The sequence below is a fragment of the Micropterus salmoides genome, unplaced genomic scaffold (assembly GCF_014851395.1).
Source record: "Micropterus salmoides isolate LMB-PRFRI ecotype aquatic unplaced genomic scaffold, ASM1485139v1 Ms_hic_scaffold_7, whole genome shotgun sequence".
NCBI classification, from domain to species: Eukaryota; Metazoa; Chordata; class Actinopteri; order Centrarchiformes; family Centrarchidae; genus Micropterus; species Micropterus salmoides.
In genome coordinates, this window is record NW_024044459.1 from 22,233,393 (window position 1) to 22,249,511 (window position 16,119).

At 38.6% G+C, this 16,119-nt stretch overlaps 1 protein-coding gene across 3 annotated transcripts in view; it reads right to left on the reverse strand.

Moving 5' to 3' along the window:
• The window catches only part of ccser1 (coiled-coil serine-rich protein 1), a 131,236-nt gene that overhangs the window by 69,380 nt on the left and 45,737 nt on the right, over positions 1-16,119 (reverse strand). For all 3 annotated transcript variants that reach the window (XM_038702513.1, XM_038702514.1, XM_038702515.1), the window contains exon 8: positions 11,933-12,010. In XM_038702513.1, coding sequence (XP_038558441.1) covers positions 11,933-12,010 — 78 coding nt within the window. The remainder of the gene's footprint in view (positions 1-11,932; positions 12,011-16,119) is intronic.

The window sequence follows — 16,119 nt, forward strand, 5'->3', positions numbered from 1 at the left end:
TTGTTGAAGCATATCACCCAGCCTTCTGTTGCACATCTCAATAAAATCCTTTGATACCCATTTGAGTTGTTCCGAGTCTGTCTTTGAGTCTGAAAGTTCTCACATTATGACAGATATATTGATAGTTGGTTTTTCGATATTAAAAAGTGAATGAAAAAAGGGAGTCTGAAGGTGGGTTCACACCTAAACATCTGGTTCCTGAATCAAACTAACATTAGGATGACACCATTGTTTTAATTTTCCTACTAGTCCGAATTACATTCACAAAAAGTAAAAATGGTCCAGAAATTGTAAACCAAAGCCGTGTGGTAGAAATGTTATTTGATCACAGGTCATACAGTCGGGTGGTAAAAAAACAAACCTCTTTAAGTACTTGCATACTACAGTACAATGGTGTACTGTTAAAGCAGTTTTTTTTTTTTTTTTTTACTTTTACACGACACTGCTCAACAATTCTCTGGAATCCATTGTCCTTCATTTTCTCACTGAATATGTTGAATATTCTCTAGTAATTGAGAAATGTTCTCTTCAGCCCAAATAGTTCACTTGACAGTGGTCAAGCAGCATAATTAATACAACCCAGACCCAAATAGGTAGCAGAAAATGGTTAGATGGATTAACAATTATTCATTCATTTAAGTTTATTTATGTTTTTGATAAAACTTGCTACTGACTTTCTACAGGTCTGATGGTTCTGACTGAAATGCCACAAAAAAAGGGACTTAACAGCCTCCTGCACATACAATCCACTGTCACAACAGTCCTACTTTTAGTTTATGGGTGTATAATGTCTACCAACAACCCGAAACCAAAAAATATCTTTTGAAATGAAAGTGTAAGACCTTATAATACCTTTGAATTTAATGCTTTTAAATAGTTGTTTTTTTTGGTTGAAAGGTGCTATACAAATAAACTTGCCTTTTCAAGACACCCTGTTAATCCCTGCTTAATTTCTCACCACTGCACACCTGGCCAATCACGCTTCTAACTGTCAGATAAGAGAATTTGTAGACGCAAACCCCCCTGATTTGATTTTGGAAAGGTAGGGGAGAGGGGGGTTTCAACCGCGGTACGGCTACTGGACAAGCAGCATGGTTGGAGCGCAACTGTGTAAATAGTTCAGTTGTTTCTGAGAAAGTGTGGTTTCTCTACAATTGCACCAATAAACACTTTCCATCCTAACTTGACAGCTGAAGAGGTGATGGCCATATTTCACAAATACTCAAGATCTGAAAGTGTCTTTAAAAAGTTTGATATGTTTTGTTTTCTGGCTTCCTCATTTTACAGGTCTAATTAATGTTGAGGTCTGTGTGTGGGCTTTATGTAGGTGTAAGATAATGGTCAAGGAGGACAAAGCTAAAAGTGTAGCTAAGTGCTTCCATGGTAATAAAACCTCTAAAAGAATACCTTTCCCACTAGGAAATAGAAAAACAATTAACAAAAACAAAACCCAGCGGTACTGAATCAGAATGGATTCTGTTTACCTGGCTTTACAGGGGAGATACTGGTATTTAGGACATTTTCTTTCCTACTGCCAGAACACACACACACACACACGCACGCATACAGAACAAATATGCTAACATGAGATTTGGATGGGACTGAAAACCCACTAACATGCTGTGACAATTACTACATTAGTCAGCCTCTAAAATTAATCTTGCCCGAATAGGACTGAAGGCTGTTCTAAATGAGCTTTCTGGCTACAATCGCACAGTGCCTCTGTCCCGTGCGTGTGTATGACGTGGCATGTATATCAGTAGTTGTGTTTCTTACGACCATGTAGACTTTATTGACTTGTGTGGTTTGTTAATGGGTCAGACAAGACCTTAAGCGTACAAACAGAAAGAAATAGAAGGAGATGGGTATACGCTGTGAAAGAAATACAGATGAAGAAAAAGAGAGAGAGATAACGTACTTCAACTAGGCCACACAGAGTTCAATGCCAAGGGAATGGACACACTCATAAGAGCTCAAGGTGATCTATAATTTAAAAAAAAACTTGTACCATCGTAACTTTGTTGTCTTTTGGCTCAAATACCCATTGCTCAGCAACCCTACCAGGGACTACCCTACAAAAATCATTAAAAAGAGGAAAACCTTGACAAACTTTAAACTAAAATGAGAAACTGTATTCTGCTTGCTGAAAGAAGTTCAATGTAAAAAGCTGTGGAAGAAAAGTGGGGCACGTGAATGTATTTCTAATGCGATTGGAGCGACCTCAGTGGGGATAAATTTGATCAAAATCACCAGAGTGCATCTTCATGTGATTTTGTATGGAGGTTGTGACCACTCTATGCTAAGAGGGTATGAAGATATATTACATTCCCCTTGTTTGAAATTACTCAATCTGTTAAATTTTTGGAGAAACACAAATTTAAGGGGTTGTTTATCTATTATGTCAACAACCCTCTTACTTCACCTGAGTTGACAACATTTTAGGCTACTTATGTACCCTTTTTGGCCATGACAGCTCCTCAACAACTAGATAGATAGATGGATAGATTTTTTAATAATAATAAAAGATAAAGTACAAACAAAACAATAGAGGCTGATCTGAAAGTTTAAGCTTAAAGCTGCTATTTAAATTTCTCAGCAGTATCCATGGATCTTAAACTCAAAGGAAACAGTTCCAGCATTGTGGGCAGCTGTTTCAAATGATCAATCACCTTTAGATTTTAATGTAGCTTGACTAACAGCTAAGAATTCTTGTTCAGGAAAGCTAAAGATAATCCATTTTAATAGTGGAAAAGAGACCAAGTAAATCAGACATGGCAGAGCTCCATAAGTGATCACAAGAATCACAAGAAACTGAATTCTAACAGGTGAGATACGATGATCTCTAGTTAGACCTGGACTGAAAAGGAGTTTCTGACAAAGTGTACTGTGAATTAAATAGAATGAATAATAATAACTTGTGAGGCGATATCTCCATACATATTACAGAATTGTGTCTTCGTAAACCTATTTTCCACAAATTGTCCCTTAAAATTGCAAATAACTTTATGTAAGAGTTCTGACCATGTTTTTACTAAATAATATGGTCACAGACCAAAAATTACAATACAAAATATATCTAAAAATTCCAGCATGCAAATCAAACAATATTTTAGAATTTAGATTTTCAGTGTGGTGTTAACAGACACTGTTGTCCTACAATGAGGGATGCACCAAATGTTCGGACACCAAAATTAATCGGCTGAAAATAGTGAAAAAAAGCACTTTTGGTGTTCGGCCTAATACAGTCCCCTCCAAAAGTATTGGAACGGTAAGGCAAATTCCTTTGTTTTTGTTGTTCACTGAAGACATTTGGGTTTAGATCAAAAGATGAGTATGAGACAAGAGTTCAGAGTTTCAGCTCTCATTTCCTCGTATTCACATCTAGATGTGTTAAACAACTCAGGACATACCACCGTATTAGACCACAGCATTCCTAGGTGAGCAAAAGTAATAGAACAAGTAATCTTAAAGTAAATAACATTTAATATTTGGTGGCATAACCTCAAGCCTGCGACCCCATTGACATCACCAAACTGCGACCCATCGACATCACCAAACTGTTGCATTCTTCATTTGTGATGCTATTCCAGGTTTTTACCGCAGCTTCTTTCAGTTCTTGTGTGTGAGTGTTTCTCCCTTCAGTCTCCTCTTAAGGAGGTGAAATGCAGCTCTGCTGGGTTAAGGTCAGGTGATTGACTTGGCCAGTCTAAAACCTTCCACTTTTTTCCCTGATGAAGTCCTTTGTTTTGTTAGCAGTGTGCTTTGGGTCGTTGTCCTGCTGCATGATAAACTTCCTCCTTATTAGTTTCAATGCATTTCTCCATAAATTGGCAGACAAAATGTTTCTGTCCACTTCTGAATTCATTCCGCTGCTACCATCATCAGTTACATCATCAATAAATATTAATGAGCCTGTTCCAGAAGCAGCCATGCAGGCCCAAGCCATGACATCACCTCCACCATGCTTCACAGATGAGCTTGTATGCTTCGGATCATAATCAGTTTCTTTCTTTCTCCACACTTTGGCCTTTCCATCACTTTGGTAGAGATTAATCTTGGTCTCATCAGTCCAAAAGATCGTGTTCCATCCTCAAATTTCAATCTGGCCTTCCGATTCTTCCTGCTGATGAGTGGTTTGCATCTTGTGGTGTGGCCTCTATATTTAAGCTCTCTGAGTCTTCTTCCAACAGTGGATTGTGATACCTTCACACCTGCACTGTGGAGGTCGTTGGTGATGTCACTTATTGATGTTTTGGGGGTTTTCTTCACAGCTCTCACGATATTTCTGACATCAACTACTGTTGTTTTCCTTGGTTGACCTGTTTCTTTCTTTTTCAGGACATTCCAAATTGTTGTACTTGCTATGCCCAATGTTTGTCCAATGGCTCTGGTTGATTTTCCTTCTTTTCTCAGCTTGACAATGGTTTGCTTTTCTCCCATAGACAGCTCTCTGGTCTTCATGTTGGTTTATCCTCTTTAACAGGAAATGCAGTCTTTATAAGTTTGAACCAAGGATGAAAACTTAGACTAGTCATGCAGAACTATTTAATGTTTGGATAATCAACCTAAAAGGCAACACCTGGGCAACAAGAAACATCTGTCAGTCAAATGTTCCAATAGTTTTGCTCAATGGGTGGGTTCAAACAAAGGGTGGTATGTCCTGAGTTGTTTAACACATCTAGATGTGAATACCACGAAATGAGAGCTGAAATTCTGAACTCGTCTCATACTCATCTTTTGATCTTAAAACCAAATGTCTTCAGTGAACAACAAAAACAACGGAATTTGCCTTACCGTTCCAATACTTTTGAAGGGGACTGTAAGTCAAAACACCGAAGAAATTTTACCGAACAATTACCCTGACACTCTTAATAAAAAAAAATAAAAAAACATAAGTGTTGCAGTATGAGAGTCCTACCTGAAGAGAGGCTAAGTCTTCTTGTTACGCAATACGAGAACCACATACAAAATTATTTATCAAATTGGGTCGGACTTGATGAATTTAGTGCGAGGATCCACACATGACAACGTCCGGTTTCAAAATAAGATGTCTATGCAGGATGAAAATAAGTGAAAAATGTTGGATCCAGCAACCGCATAAAACAAAAAAGTCATGAATCCTTAGCATTTTACAATGTGAATTTTACTGGTTTTTTTGTCTGAAAATTGGGTCTGAAATGGGTAATTTTCCAAACCCTTTATCTGATTTATGTCCATTAGCACATTCCCATTTACTTACTTCTTTGTATACAAAGTGCCAAAATAGCACACCCTCAACATTAAGTACAAAGTGGTGTACTTAATAATTTCGAAATGGAGAACAAAAAATAAGTACAGAGTGACCTACAATGTAGGCTGCTCAAGCTAAATGAACACTGGATAAAAGCAAGTCTAAGTTTAATAGTTCAGTTCTTGGTGTAGTTATGTTGTCTCATGTGGCTGCTTGGACAACCTATAGTTAAGACACATGCACAAACCTGCATGCACTGATCCAGCATTAAGTTGTCGAACTCTGAGATGAAACATGTGTCCATGTCTGTCTGCTTCCTGTCTGCCTCACTGACTATAATTATGATTTCAATAGCATACTATTTATGTATACTGACAGATGAGGGCGAAAGAAGCAGCTTAAGTGTAAAAAAAGAAAGGTGTGATTAACAAAGTGTCATCTGCACATACAGATGTTATCATGCCTTCAAGAATGTACAATAAAAAACTGTGACCTTCCTGTCTTTATGCATTAATTCAGCTGTCAGTAGAATCTAAAGACCAGGGGCCTCATTTAAAAAACTGTGTGTAGGATTCACGTTAAAAGGTTGCGTATGGACGGAACACAGAAAGCGCTTTTTGACTTTGCGCACTAGGGCAATTGGGTACTCATTCGATTTTCAATTTTGGTATTCGAATATATATATATATATATATATATATTTTTTTTTTTTTTTACACGCCTGAATTCAGCTCACACATTGCCTGCATTCAGCCGATGTGCAACAGCGCCGTTAGCTCACCTGTCTGATTTTCAGTAAAGTTATTTGTGTATCTTTCACCGGAGGCTCAGCAATGTGAGCACAGCTAAATGCATTGGATAATAACGAAACAGTTAGTGAGCTGGATTGAATATTATAATGAGACTGTTGCCACACTTTAACAGTTTAACAGACCGCAGTAAGTAATGTTACTTTAGTGAATGGATCATAAAACTGTGTTGTTGTTCTGCGCCGTTATGCTGCATTATTGTATATTATGTGGGTCACGTCAGTTACAGCGACTGAGACGGTGGAGAAGCTGTGTACCTGAGTATCGGTAAAACGACAATAATGAGAAATGAGAATACATTTCATACCATGAAGTATTAATTACAGATCAAATTAAATGATTGCTGATTAAACTGTACAACATATTTGAGGCGTTCTTGTGCATAAACAGATATCTCCGTTTGTGTTTATTATCTTAAATCATGTTTTTATTGCGCATTTCAGGGGCTATCAATCAAACAGGTGTTTGTTTATTCGTTTAAGAATGGCTTTTATTTGTTGTTGCAAATTAACTCATATATTATATTAAGTTTTATATAATACACAGTGGTATCCGTTTGAAACCATTACAATCTTCTGCCATCTGAGTTGCAGTTTTTCATTTCTCCAGTTTATGTGTGTACGCATGGGTCAGAGTTAACGTAAAGGGTCTGTTGTTGTTGTTTTTTTTTATAAATTGCTTAGAAAGTGGCGTATGCCTTCTTTTGTGCATCCGCAACGTTTATAAATGAGGCCCCACGGTCACCATTATCTCCCAGGTATGCTATGATTCAGCATTGTGACAATAAAGACCTCCGTGCATCCGGACGAACTCTATTCATGACAATCTATGACGCTGCAATCCTCCTATATAAATTGAAGGACATGTGTCTGTTGCAGCAGTCATGTGATGCTATAGGTGCTCCATCTGGGCCAAGCACCTCAAAAGGCAGTTAAGCTGACACCTAGCACAGAAACAGATAGGCAACCTGTCAAACCAGTCCTATAGTATTTATGCTGTTTGAAATAGAAGAGAGATGTCCTAAAACGTGGGGATAGCCACTGAGCTGTCTTATGTGTGGAATTATCACTGAGACATATTAAATAAAGCACAAGAGATTATAAAAAATAGGCTAATTCAATGCAGTGAAATACTGTACTGCTACTGTATTTCATTTTTCAGAGATCCACAGACACATTAGTGATGATGTAAAATGAAATATTAGAGGATCAGAAGCTGGTTGCATTGCTTAGATCTTACAAATAGTCAGGCTTCAGATATAATTCTTGAGTATTTTAAGTAGGATTAATTGCCTATGTGAATGAATTAAGAGTCTTTTGAAACTAAAAGGCACAGCCGACCAAGCCTCCTAAGCTGCTCAACTCCTCTCAGACCAGCAGAAAACATATGCCAGCTGGAAACATTTAAATTGTTATAAGGATGTTTTACTGTGAAAGCTGAGTGTCAGAGGGGAAATAATATATATCTATATTTTTAAAGGTGTTGCTCCAGTCTCTTTCTGTTGTCATTGCTCACACCACAACCCTGATAGCAAACCACGCATTGTGAGTCATATATTCCTTTTATCAGCAGGTGTCATGTTATTCCAGAAACACAACTGTTTAGTGTTTGCCTTTGACAAGTCTAAGAAAAAAAACGAAGACTGACCTATTGCTAGTAGATCGGTCTAACTTTGTGCAACTGGCCATGTTGGCATAATGAATAATTTGAGATGTAAAAGGCCACTTCATATTGCACTATTATGGGTCTTGATTTTATCTCAAGAACTCATATCACAGAAAACACTGATGTGGACGAACAGAGACTTAACAGAAGATTCGAAATTCAGGACAGAAAGTCCTGAGAAATCTTTCACACAGGAGCACACTTCAGTTTCTGACAGTGTAAAAAAAAGAAAAAAAGAAAAGACATTTTATACATGTTTATATGTGTGAGGACGTGTGTGTTTGTGATTGCCTGTTTGCAAGAGTTTGTTTTGTGTATAGTGCGTGTGCCCATGAGACTTGTATCTTTACATGTTTCCCTGCACACATGTAACTTTTTAACCCCCTCATACTACCGTCATTATAAAAATACATTATTAATTTCTAATTATACAGCATTTGACACAATGATAAATGTTTCCCTATAAAAAGAGGTTCCTCATGTCTGCTAAAACAAAGGTGAATGTACACAAATGCCACTTAATTAAGTACAAAAGTTGCTGTCCTAGACATTTTTTTTTTTTAACCACGCTGGTGCTCTGAATACACCTCTGGCAACAACTCTAGTGTGGGATTTTTACTTCAGTCTTCTATAATACAGTAGAACACTTTAACTGGGACAAAATCTGGTAAAAATCATGTCATGCATTGGGTCTAAATTAAACTGGGGCGCACTGTGACACTGCAGCCTCTCAGGTGACTACCGTAGATTATTTTTAAACCGGCAGTCGTTTTCTGGAGTGCCAGGACAAAATCTCTTCTTCTCGCCCCTCCCTCAAACTCTTTTTACTTCTTTCCCTCCGTTCCCTCTTCCTCTACTGCCCGCCTCCTAAAACCCCTCCCCCATTTCTCCTCTCTCACCTCCATCTCTTGCACTCCCGTATTCATTCTCTATCTAATTTAATGTCATCTAAGTGAATGCATTCCTTTTGTATGCACCTCAACTATAGCTTCCACATTTAACTCTAAAGCCTTTCTCCCACATCCCCTCACTCCTCAATCTATCTTGTACTCAAATAGAACAATATCCTATTCTCAGCCATGCAACTGTTTCCTCCTATTCAGCTTCTCCTCATGCAATACGCCCTCTCCATCTTTATGTTGTTTCTTTTCCGTGCCTCCAGCTCTGTCAAAAGGTTAGCCTTAGCCTCCCACCTTACTCGTTCTCCTCTCTCTCTCTCTGTCTCTCTCCACACGTACGCACACACGCATGCACATACACACCTCTATTATTCCTCTACCTGTTTCCATTGCCTGCCTAACCTCAATTCCTCCAACTCTTGCTGCTTTCTCCCTGCTCTTAATGTCAATCTCCATGCCGCTGCCACTCCCTTAGTGCACTCCTGGTCAGGCGAGAGAGAGAGAGGTTCATGATATTTAGGATGAATTCTCCCTCACTAATCGAAAAAAATCAATACTTTTGAAAAAGTTGTATTCTTATAATTGGCAATGGGAATAGAAGCCTAGAGATTTGCTAACAGTCACTGTTCATGGGCAACAATTTGTCCAGATCTTCTCAACACTTGGAGGCCAGCTGGTTAACAGTTTGGCACATAAATATTTTATTAATGTGGTGCATATCTTTCTTAACAGTGAAGTGGAAGAAATTTAAAACAAATCGACATCTTCACATTTTCTTCCAGCCCAACTAAGTTTAACTGATTATCATCCAATATGTTAAAGCAATTTGTCAATCGATATGTACTTCATAAATGTGCATTTATTTAATACAGACATACAGGGTGCGGCAAAAAGCTCCAAAAACAGCTGTGTATACCTTGATTTTAGACTATGTTTATAACATTTACTGTATGTGTTCTCAAAGTCAAGAATGAACCTTTAAACCAGTTTAGGTATGACTGCAATACCATGTAACACAAAGATTTCTCAGTCTTCAAGACATGCATTTGCAATAGAACTGTACACAGCAACACTGTAAGCTGTATCCACAGACAGATACACATATCAGCCATAATGACCACCTGCTGGTCATAATGTAGGTCTCCCTATGCTGACAAACACAGCCCTGACCCGTCGGGGCATAGACTCCACCGTACATGCACTATGACTTGACCTACAGTAGCTCGTCTGTTGGATTGGACAACACGGGCCAGCCTTCGCTCCCCTCATGCATCAGTGAGCCTAGGCCTTGACAGTTTAGTTGGAGAACCACGGGTTTAATCAGACATTTGCCCTCATTTTCTTCCAGTTGTCCACCTTCCCTGTCTGTCCATCAGTGCATTCCTTCATGAGAGTTTGAGCCAGAGCTGCTGTCTTCATGCTGCGTCCCACCCATGCATTTTTAATTTTTCCTTATCATCCAGCTGCCACTGATACTCCATGTAGGTCAATAAAGAGGACATGCACTCAAACAACCACCCTCTATCACATACACACATACACAAATAAATGCACACAAACTAAGACGTGGTAATAAATTGTAACAAAAAATAGTGTATGTAGACCTATGTAAAACATGTGTATACTCACACTAACAATTAGTACAGCAGTACGCCCAATAAACAGCCATACTCAATATTTATGGGGTACTGTGTCAGAAACTGAGGCCTTAGTTTGTGGTTGTGTTTTAGTGGATGGCATTTTAAGGGTCTTTTGCTATTCTATACATCCAAGTATGTGAAGGAAAGGAGGGAAAATAATGGTGGCCACACAAAATATTGATACTTCAGGCCCAATTTGGACATTTTTACTTAGGGGTGTACTCACTTTTGTTGCCAGCGGTTTAGACATTAATGGCTGTGTGATGTGTTATTTTGAGGGGTCAGGAAATTTACACTGTTATACAACCTGTACACTCACTACTTTACATGTAGCATAGTGTCACAAAAGCTATAATCCAATATTTACAAAAATGTGAGGGGTGTACTCACTTTTTTGAGATACTGTAAATCACAGAGAAAAGCTAGACATAAAGATTAAGAAAAAAAGTATCCCTTAGTAAACTTAAACCCTACTCGTACACATGCACACAAGCACGCATGCACACACAGACAAATCTCATCCAGATTGCACTCCCTGCCTTGCTCCTCTGCTCTCGAGCGTCCTATTTGATCTCCTTATGGTTCATTAGAAGCTGGTGTGAGAAAAAGGCTGTTAATTGTTTTGATAAGGTTAAAACTGACGGATCAAAGGACGATTTTTTTTAAATCACAGACAGACTGCTGTGTTGTTTTAATTGAACTAGCTGGCGCATTGTAGTTTAGGATTGTGTGAGTAAATGATGCCCAGTTTATAGTTTGATTTGTAGCAACCTAAAATCACAACAACAGAGTTCAGCAAAAATATTGCATGTGTATAAAATGATGGCATAAACTATATGCCAGACAGACACTTATTATCTTTTATGTTGTGATAACTCACACAACATGTTTAAATCTGCACGGCCAGAACCAGCGACTTTTATTCTCGCACTGTACGGATCAATCACACATGGCAGCTCACAATGATCGCAAACTTTGTCCATTTACAAAAATTTTATTCAAACAAAAGGACAATGTTGGCAAAAACAGAGAAAGGCTGCGTTCCTTTGTGCAATTCTACTATGAAGGGAAATAAGGAGAAAAAAGACAAACAGAACTGGAAGATGGAGACAATGTGGTGTTCGGCAGCGTAGTTAAGTTTATATCATATCAGCCTCAACACTACAGTTCTAGCCGCAACATGTAAAACACTATTGCAGTAACATTAAAACAAGCACACTAAAGTTTATAATACTCTTTTGACAGCAGCCATGTGGGAAATCAGACCATAGAACTGCTCAAACTGCCAACCAAAATTTTACACCTGCCAGAAATCCATCGAATCATCCAAGAGCCAGATCGTTAATCGTACAATTAATCAGGTGTCATGACCCCCCTCAAATTGCTTGTCAAATAACAACCAATCTGTAAAATTAGTCTGGGGCGACCAATTTAGGGGGAAATCAGGCTTACTTCGAATAGTGTCTGCTTGGCTTAAATAGGTGATTTAAGCACTCTCTTACTTGAGAGACACTAAGGTTAAGTGTGGGTGTTCCTTACACTTAAACATGTTGACAGATGGAAATGATATTCGGTCAAAAGTTGGCCCATGCCACTCACTAAACACCTACTTTTTTCTCTTAAACACATACACAATAATTCAGTAGTGTGCATATATAAAGCAACATAAAGTGGTGTGCTTTAGATTACCTTAAATGGAAGGGACTTTTCACTGCAAGGGCTAATGGGTAGTGACTGGAGGCTGCTGGCCGGACTCGTCTCTGTGCTCTGCAAAAGACAAAAACATAAATATAAAAATCACATCAAGGTGATGTTTGAGATAAACATTGTGATAAAATGACAAACAAGTGATTTTTACAGGATCAGTAAACAAAATTAAGGTATTAGCAACTATTTTAGCTTTACATTTTTGTAACTTCCTTGTGTTAGCAATATTGTCCAAAACATTACACACAGATAGTTTGTTACTACTACAATAGAGGGATGTTTGATGTATAATAGACTAGCTCTATTAAGGTGATCGTTAAGCTGCAGCATGCTAAACCTTAGTGTAGTAGTTGTTTTTTTTTACAAAATATCTGCAGGGCAATATTATATTAAGTCTCTTAATCTAGGTTTAAGGCACATTTGGTTTACAAAAATGTAGGATAAATGAGTTCATAGAACTTGGCTGTATAAATCCAACCCAATGCTGTAACTCGTATTTTTCCCCCCACCTGGTTTCTTACATAATCTCTGTGATCAGACAGATTTTGGCTCTGCTCCTTGACACAGGTGTCTTGTGGGCAAAGAACAGGGTCAATGGGAGGGGGTTTTACACACACACACACACACACACACACACACACACACACACACATAACAGCTGCATACATTGATGTGACAAAGGGTGCACATGCTGTCATATGCAGCCCTGCCCGTGGACACGCACACACACCTTAAAAAAAGCCAGACGCTGGTCTAAATGTCACCTGTGGGGGTTTTTGACAGCTCAGATGGGAAAGTGAGAGAGGATAAAGTCATGTCTTCAGCCAGGACTGATGCTATCGATGTAATAATGCATAGTAAAGACATGACAGCATACGCAAGAAGGGTATGACAAGAGGCATGACAAAGACACGACAAGGAAAAGGGAAAGGTAAAGTGTAGCTACATGTTCCACACACTTGGTGTTCTGATAAGGTCTATTTCTTGCCATCTGCTGCCCTCTTACAAATTTATAAACAAGCCAACCCCTCTGTTGTTTGAGAGAGATGACCATACTTACAATCGAGACGCCCTACAAAGGTGCTTTTTAAGCTAAAATCCTGATTGTTTGTGCATATTTTTGGCCTACGTTCAGGTTTTGAAGGTAGCTCCGAGACACATCGGAGGCCAAATCTTTGCACAGCAAAAACTTGACGGTTTACTGGCTTGGCTGACCTTTTAAAGGAGCATACCTCCCTATCAGAATTATAGGTGTACTATGGCGTCTGGCCCTCAATGTGTCATCAGTGATCAATGGCTTTCCCCATATAGAGAGACAGGTGCACACTCACCGACACCCATACACTCTCTGTCTCCATCTCTTTTCTCTCCAACACATACACATTCTCTTTAAGGTCACCTCTGTCCCACAGGCCTTAACACACAACTGTCCCCACAATTAGATGTGGTTCAGAAAAAAGCCTTTCAGATTTAAGAATGGGAAAAGCTGCCTGGGAGCTCGGGATTTAATGACTTGCACTACCCAGAAGCTAAATGTCTAAAGATGATGAATGGCCTAGGAAAGGAAAGCAGGTTTTGTAGTTTGATACACCCCTTTAATCAGATTCACACATCAGTTAAACCAAGAAATGAAAACCTTCAAATAACTCAAGGTGCATTCACACCAACTCTCTCTCATTGACATTAAGCAACATAATGTCATGCAATTTAGTGAGTTCTTTGGCAAACACAGGTTGAGTGCTTTGAATTTGAAATTCCAACTCTGCTCACGCATTGCAGAGTCCCCGTGTTAAACTCAAACTAAAAATTGTTCTTTGTTTCACATCTCCTCCCTACACAGACACATAATTTATCTTAAGAGTTCACTTTTACAGATGCCGATGGATAGCATATTAGTTAGCTACTGTATGTCAAAATTCTGCTTCACTCCAAAAGCTGGTGTAATGACAGCAGCAGAGATGAACGCCACGGCCTGACATGTAATGCACAACAGTATTTTCAACTACATTTGTTCATATCCACAGCTACTCTTGTAACAACACTAAGCTACACAAACAATTTGGTGGAGGCAGCAAGAATGAGCTGCTGCCACAAGTCAAGCAGCAGCCTGGGATAGACACAGTTACTGGGACAGGCACAGGTGCTGCAGAGGCACAAGCCAACAGGGCCTAGCGGTGCAAGTGTTAATACTGCACAACAATGGCCACAAAGAGTGCAAGTATGTGTCTGTGTGTGTATGGCTGCCACAGTTTTGCTAGAACCCATGACATTGACCAATTTGGGATCCCTGTGTTAGGCAACATTAATGCACACATGGACAGTGGCATTTTAGAAAATGTTCCTCTGGTAACCAACAGGATAAACTACTGAAAGAGAAATACATCAAGGATGGATGGAGCTGCAATGTTTCTGCTAAGACTGCTGAACAACACTGGCTTAAATATGCTAATTTGACAAATGTGATGCACAATAAACACAGGAAATTATAAGATATGATGCATTATCTGGCCTGTTGGTCATGCATGCTGATATGCAATGACTTGCATTCTTCTATGCAGTATTAATTTTTGGAGGGCATTTTTAAGCCTTTATTTCATATAGTAGAAAGAGAGAGATGCAACAAATCTGATGTTGAACTGAGGATGTTGTGGTTTGTGCATTGCATCTTAAACCCCTTAATAGTATTCATGACCTTTTGACAGCAACTGAGAAACTGCATGTTAGGTTACTGTTTTATCATTTTATTCACCATGTCCAGGTCTTCTTGCTGACAACTGTTAGGCTAATGAAGCTATTTTAGACATCTTAATCCATAATGCTGGCTAACAGCTGGCAACAACACTTTTTAAAAATTAAATTTAAAAGTCTGGTGCTCTGTCTAGCTAAAGGCATAATAAATTGCGAGAATATTTCTCTCAGCAATGGTTATACTAGGAGTGCTGAACAATCTTGACTGTTCATTGACTCATGTTATTGTAGTTGTGAGAAACCCCAAAAAGTTTAACAGAGTGATAATGTGAGATCTTGGGTATCTTGTAAAGACCAATTCATTTCATTAGGTTTCTCAAGCATGCTACAATAGATATTAATATAGTCTTAAAATGATCTACAGCTTTTGTTGCAATTTAGACTGTTGGCATAAAGAAGAATATGCAATAAATCTAGGTCGATAATGAGATAAATATTTGAGTTTTGCACTTTAGCGCCTGGCTTCAGAACTGATCGACTACCCTGCATGAGTCATTTATGGTGTGCTGTGTTATGTGTGACATTTAAAGTTGACAAGTGAGAAGAGAAGAGAAAAGTTGAGAAGAGAAGGAAAGAGAAGAGATGAGACATTAGGGGCTATGAGTTAAGGTAAACAAAAGAAAAGAACATAAGATAGGGGCTCAATACCACAAGGTCAAGCAAATAAAATGCAAAGCATACAGACATGCAGAGTCACCCTTCTCCTGCAGCAGAATGGATTACATCTGCTGACGGAAGGTAACAAAATTTGCAAGTTAATGACACAACAGAGTAAGCAAAGAGAGCAAAGTATCTCCTCTTTCATATTCATGATATGCTGCTGTGCACCCTCTCTCTCTCTCCATCACCACTCTAGTTTGTGTCTCTCTCCACTAATTATTATTTTATCATTTTCATGTCTCATGTCTCTCTTACATTGGTCCTGGGAGGAAAGAAACAGAGAGATGAAAAGTAAAGAGAAAGGGAGAAAACCATATGTATGCCTCTGTGGACTGTAATTCACAGATAGTCCCTCGTAGCTAGCTTTGATCTTAGTTTAGAGGTACTAATGGTGGGGGGTGTTAGGGAAGGTCTGGTCACCCTTTTATATGTTTTTTTTTTGTGAGTGTGTGTGTGTATTTGTCTTTGTGAGTAACGGTCTGTATAATAATGCCGTATTTGGTCAGTCACCCATGTAGATTACAAGAAAACAGCAGCCAGACATTGCTAATGGATGTTCTTTCAGCTCAACTTCCAGAGCTCATGGTATTACTAACATCCCTCTTTGGTATGTAAATGACTCATACACTCACAAAAAATAGTGGCAAAGGGTATTAGTGAAAATATGAGCACTTTCATTCCAAAACAAAATATACAGTATATTAAACACCACCAAACACTAACTTCCAAATAATTACTTCTATTGACGCTTGAAGTTTGAA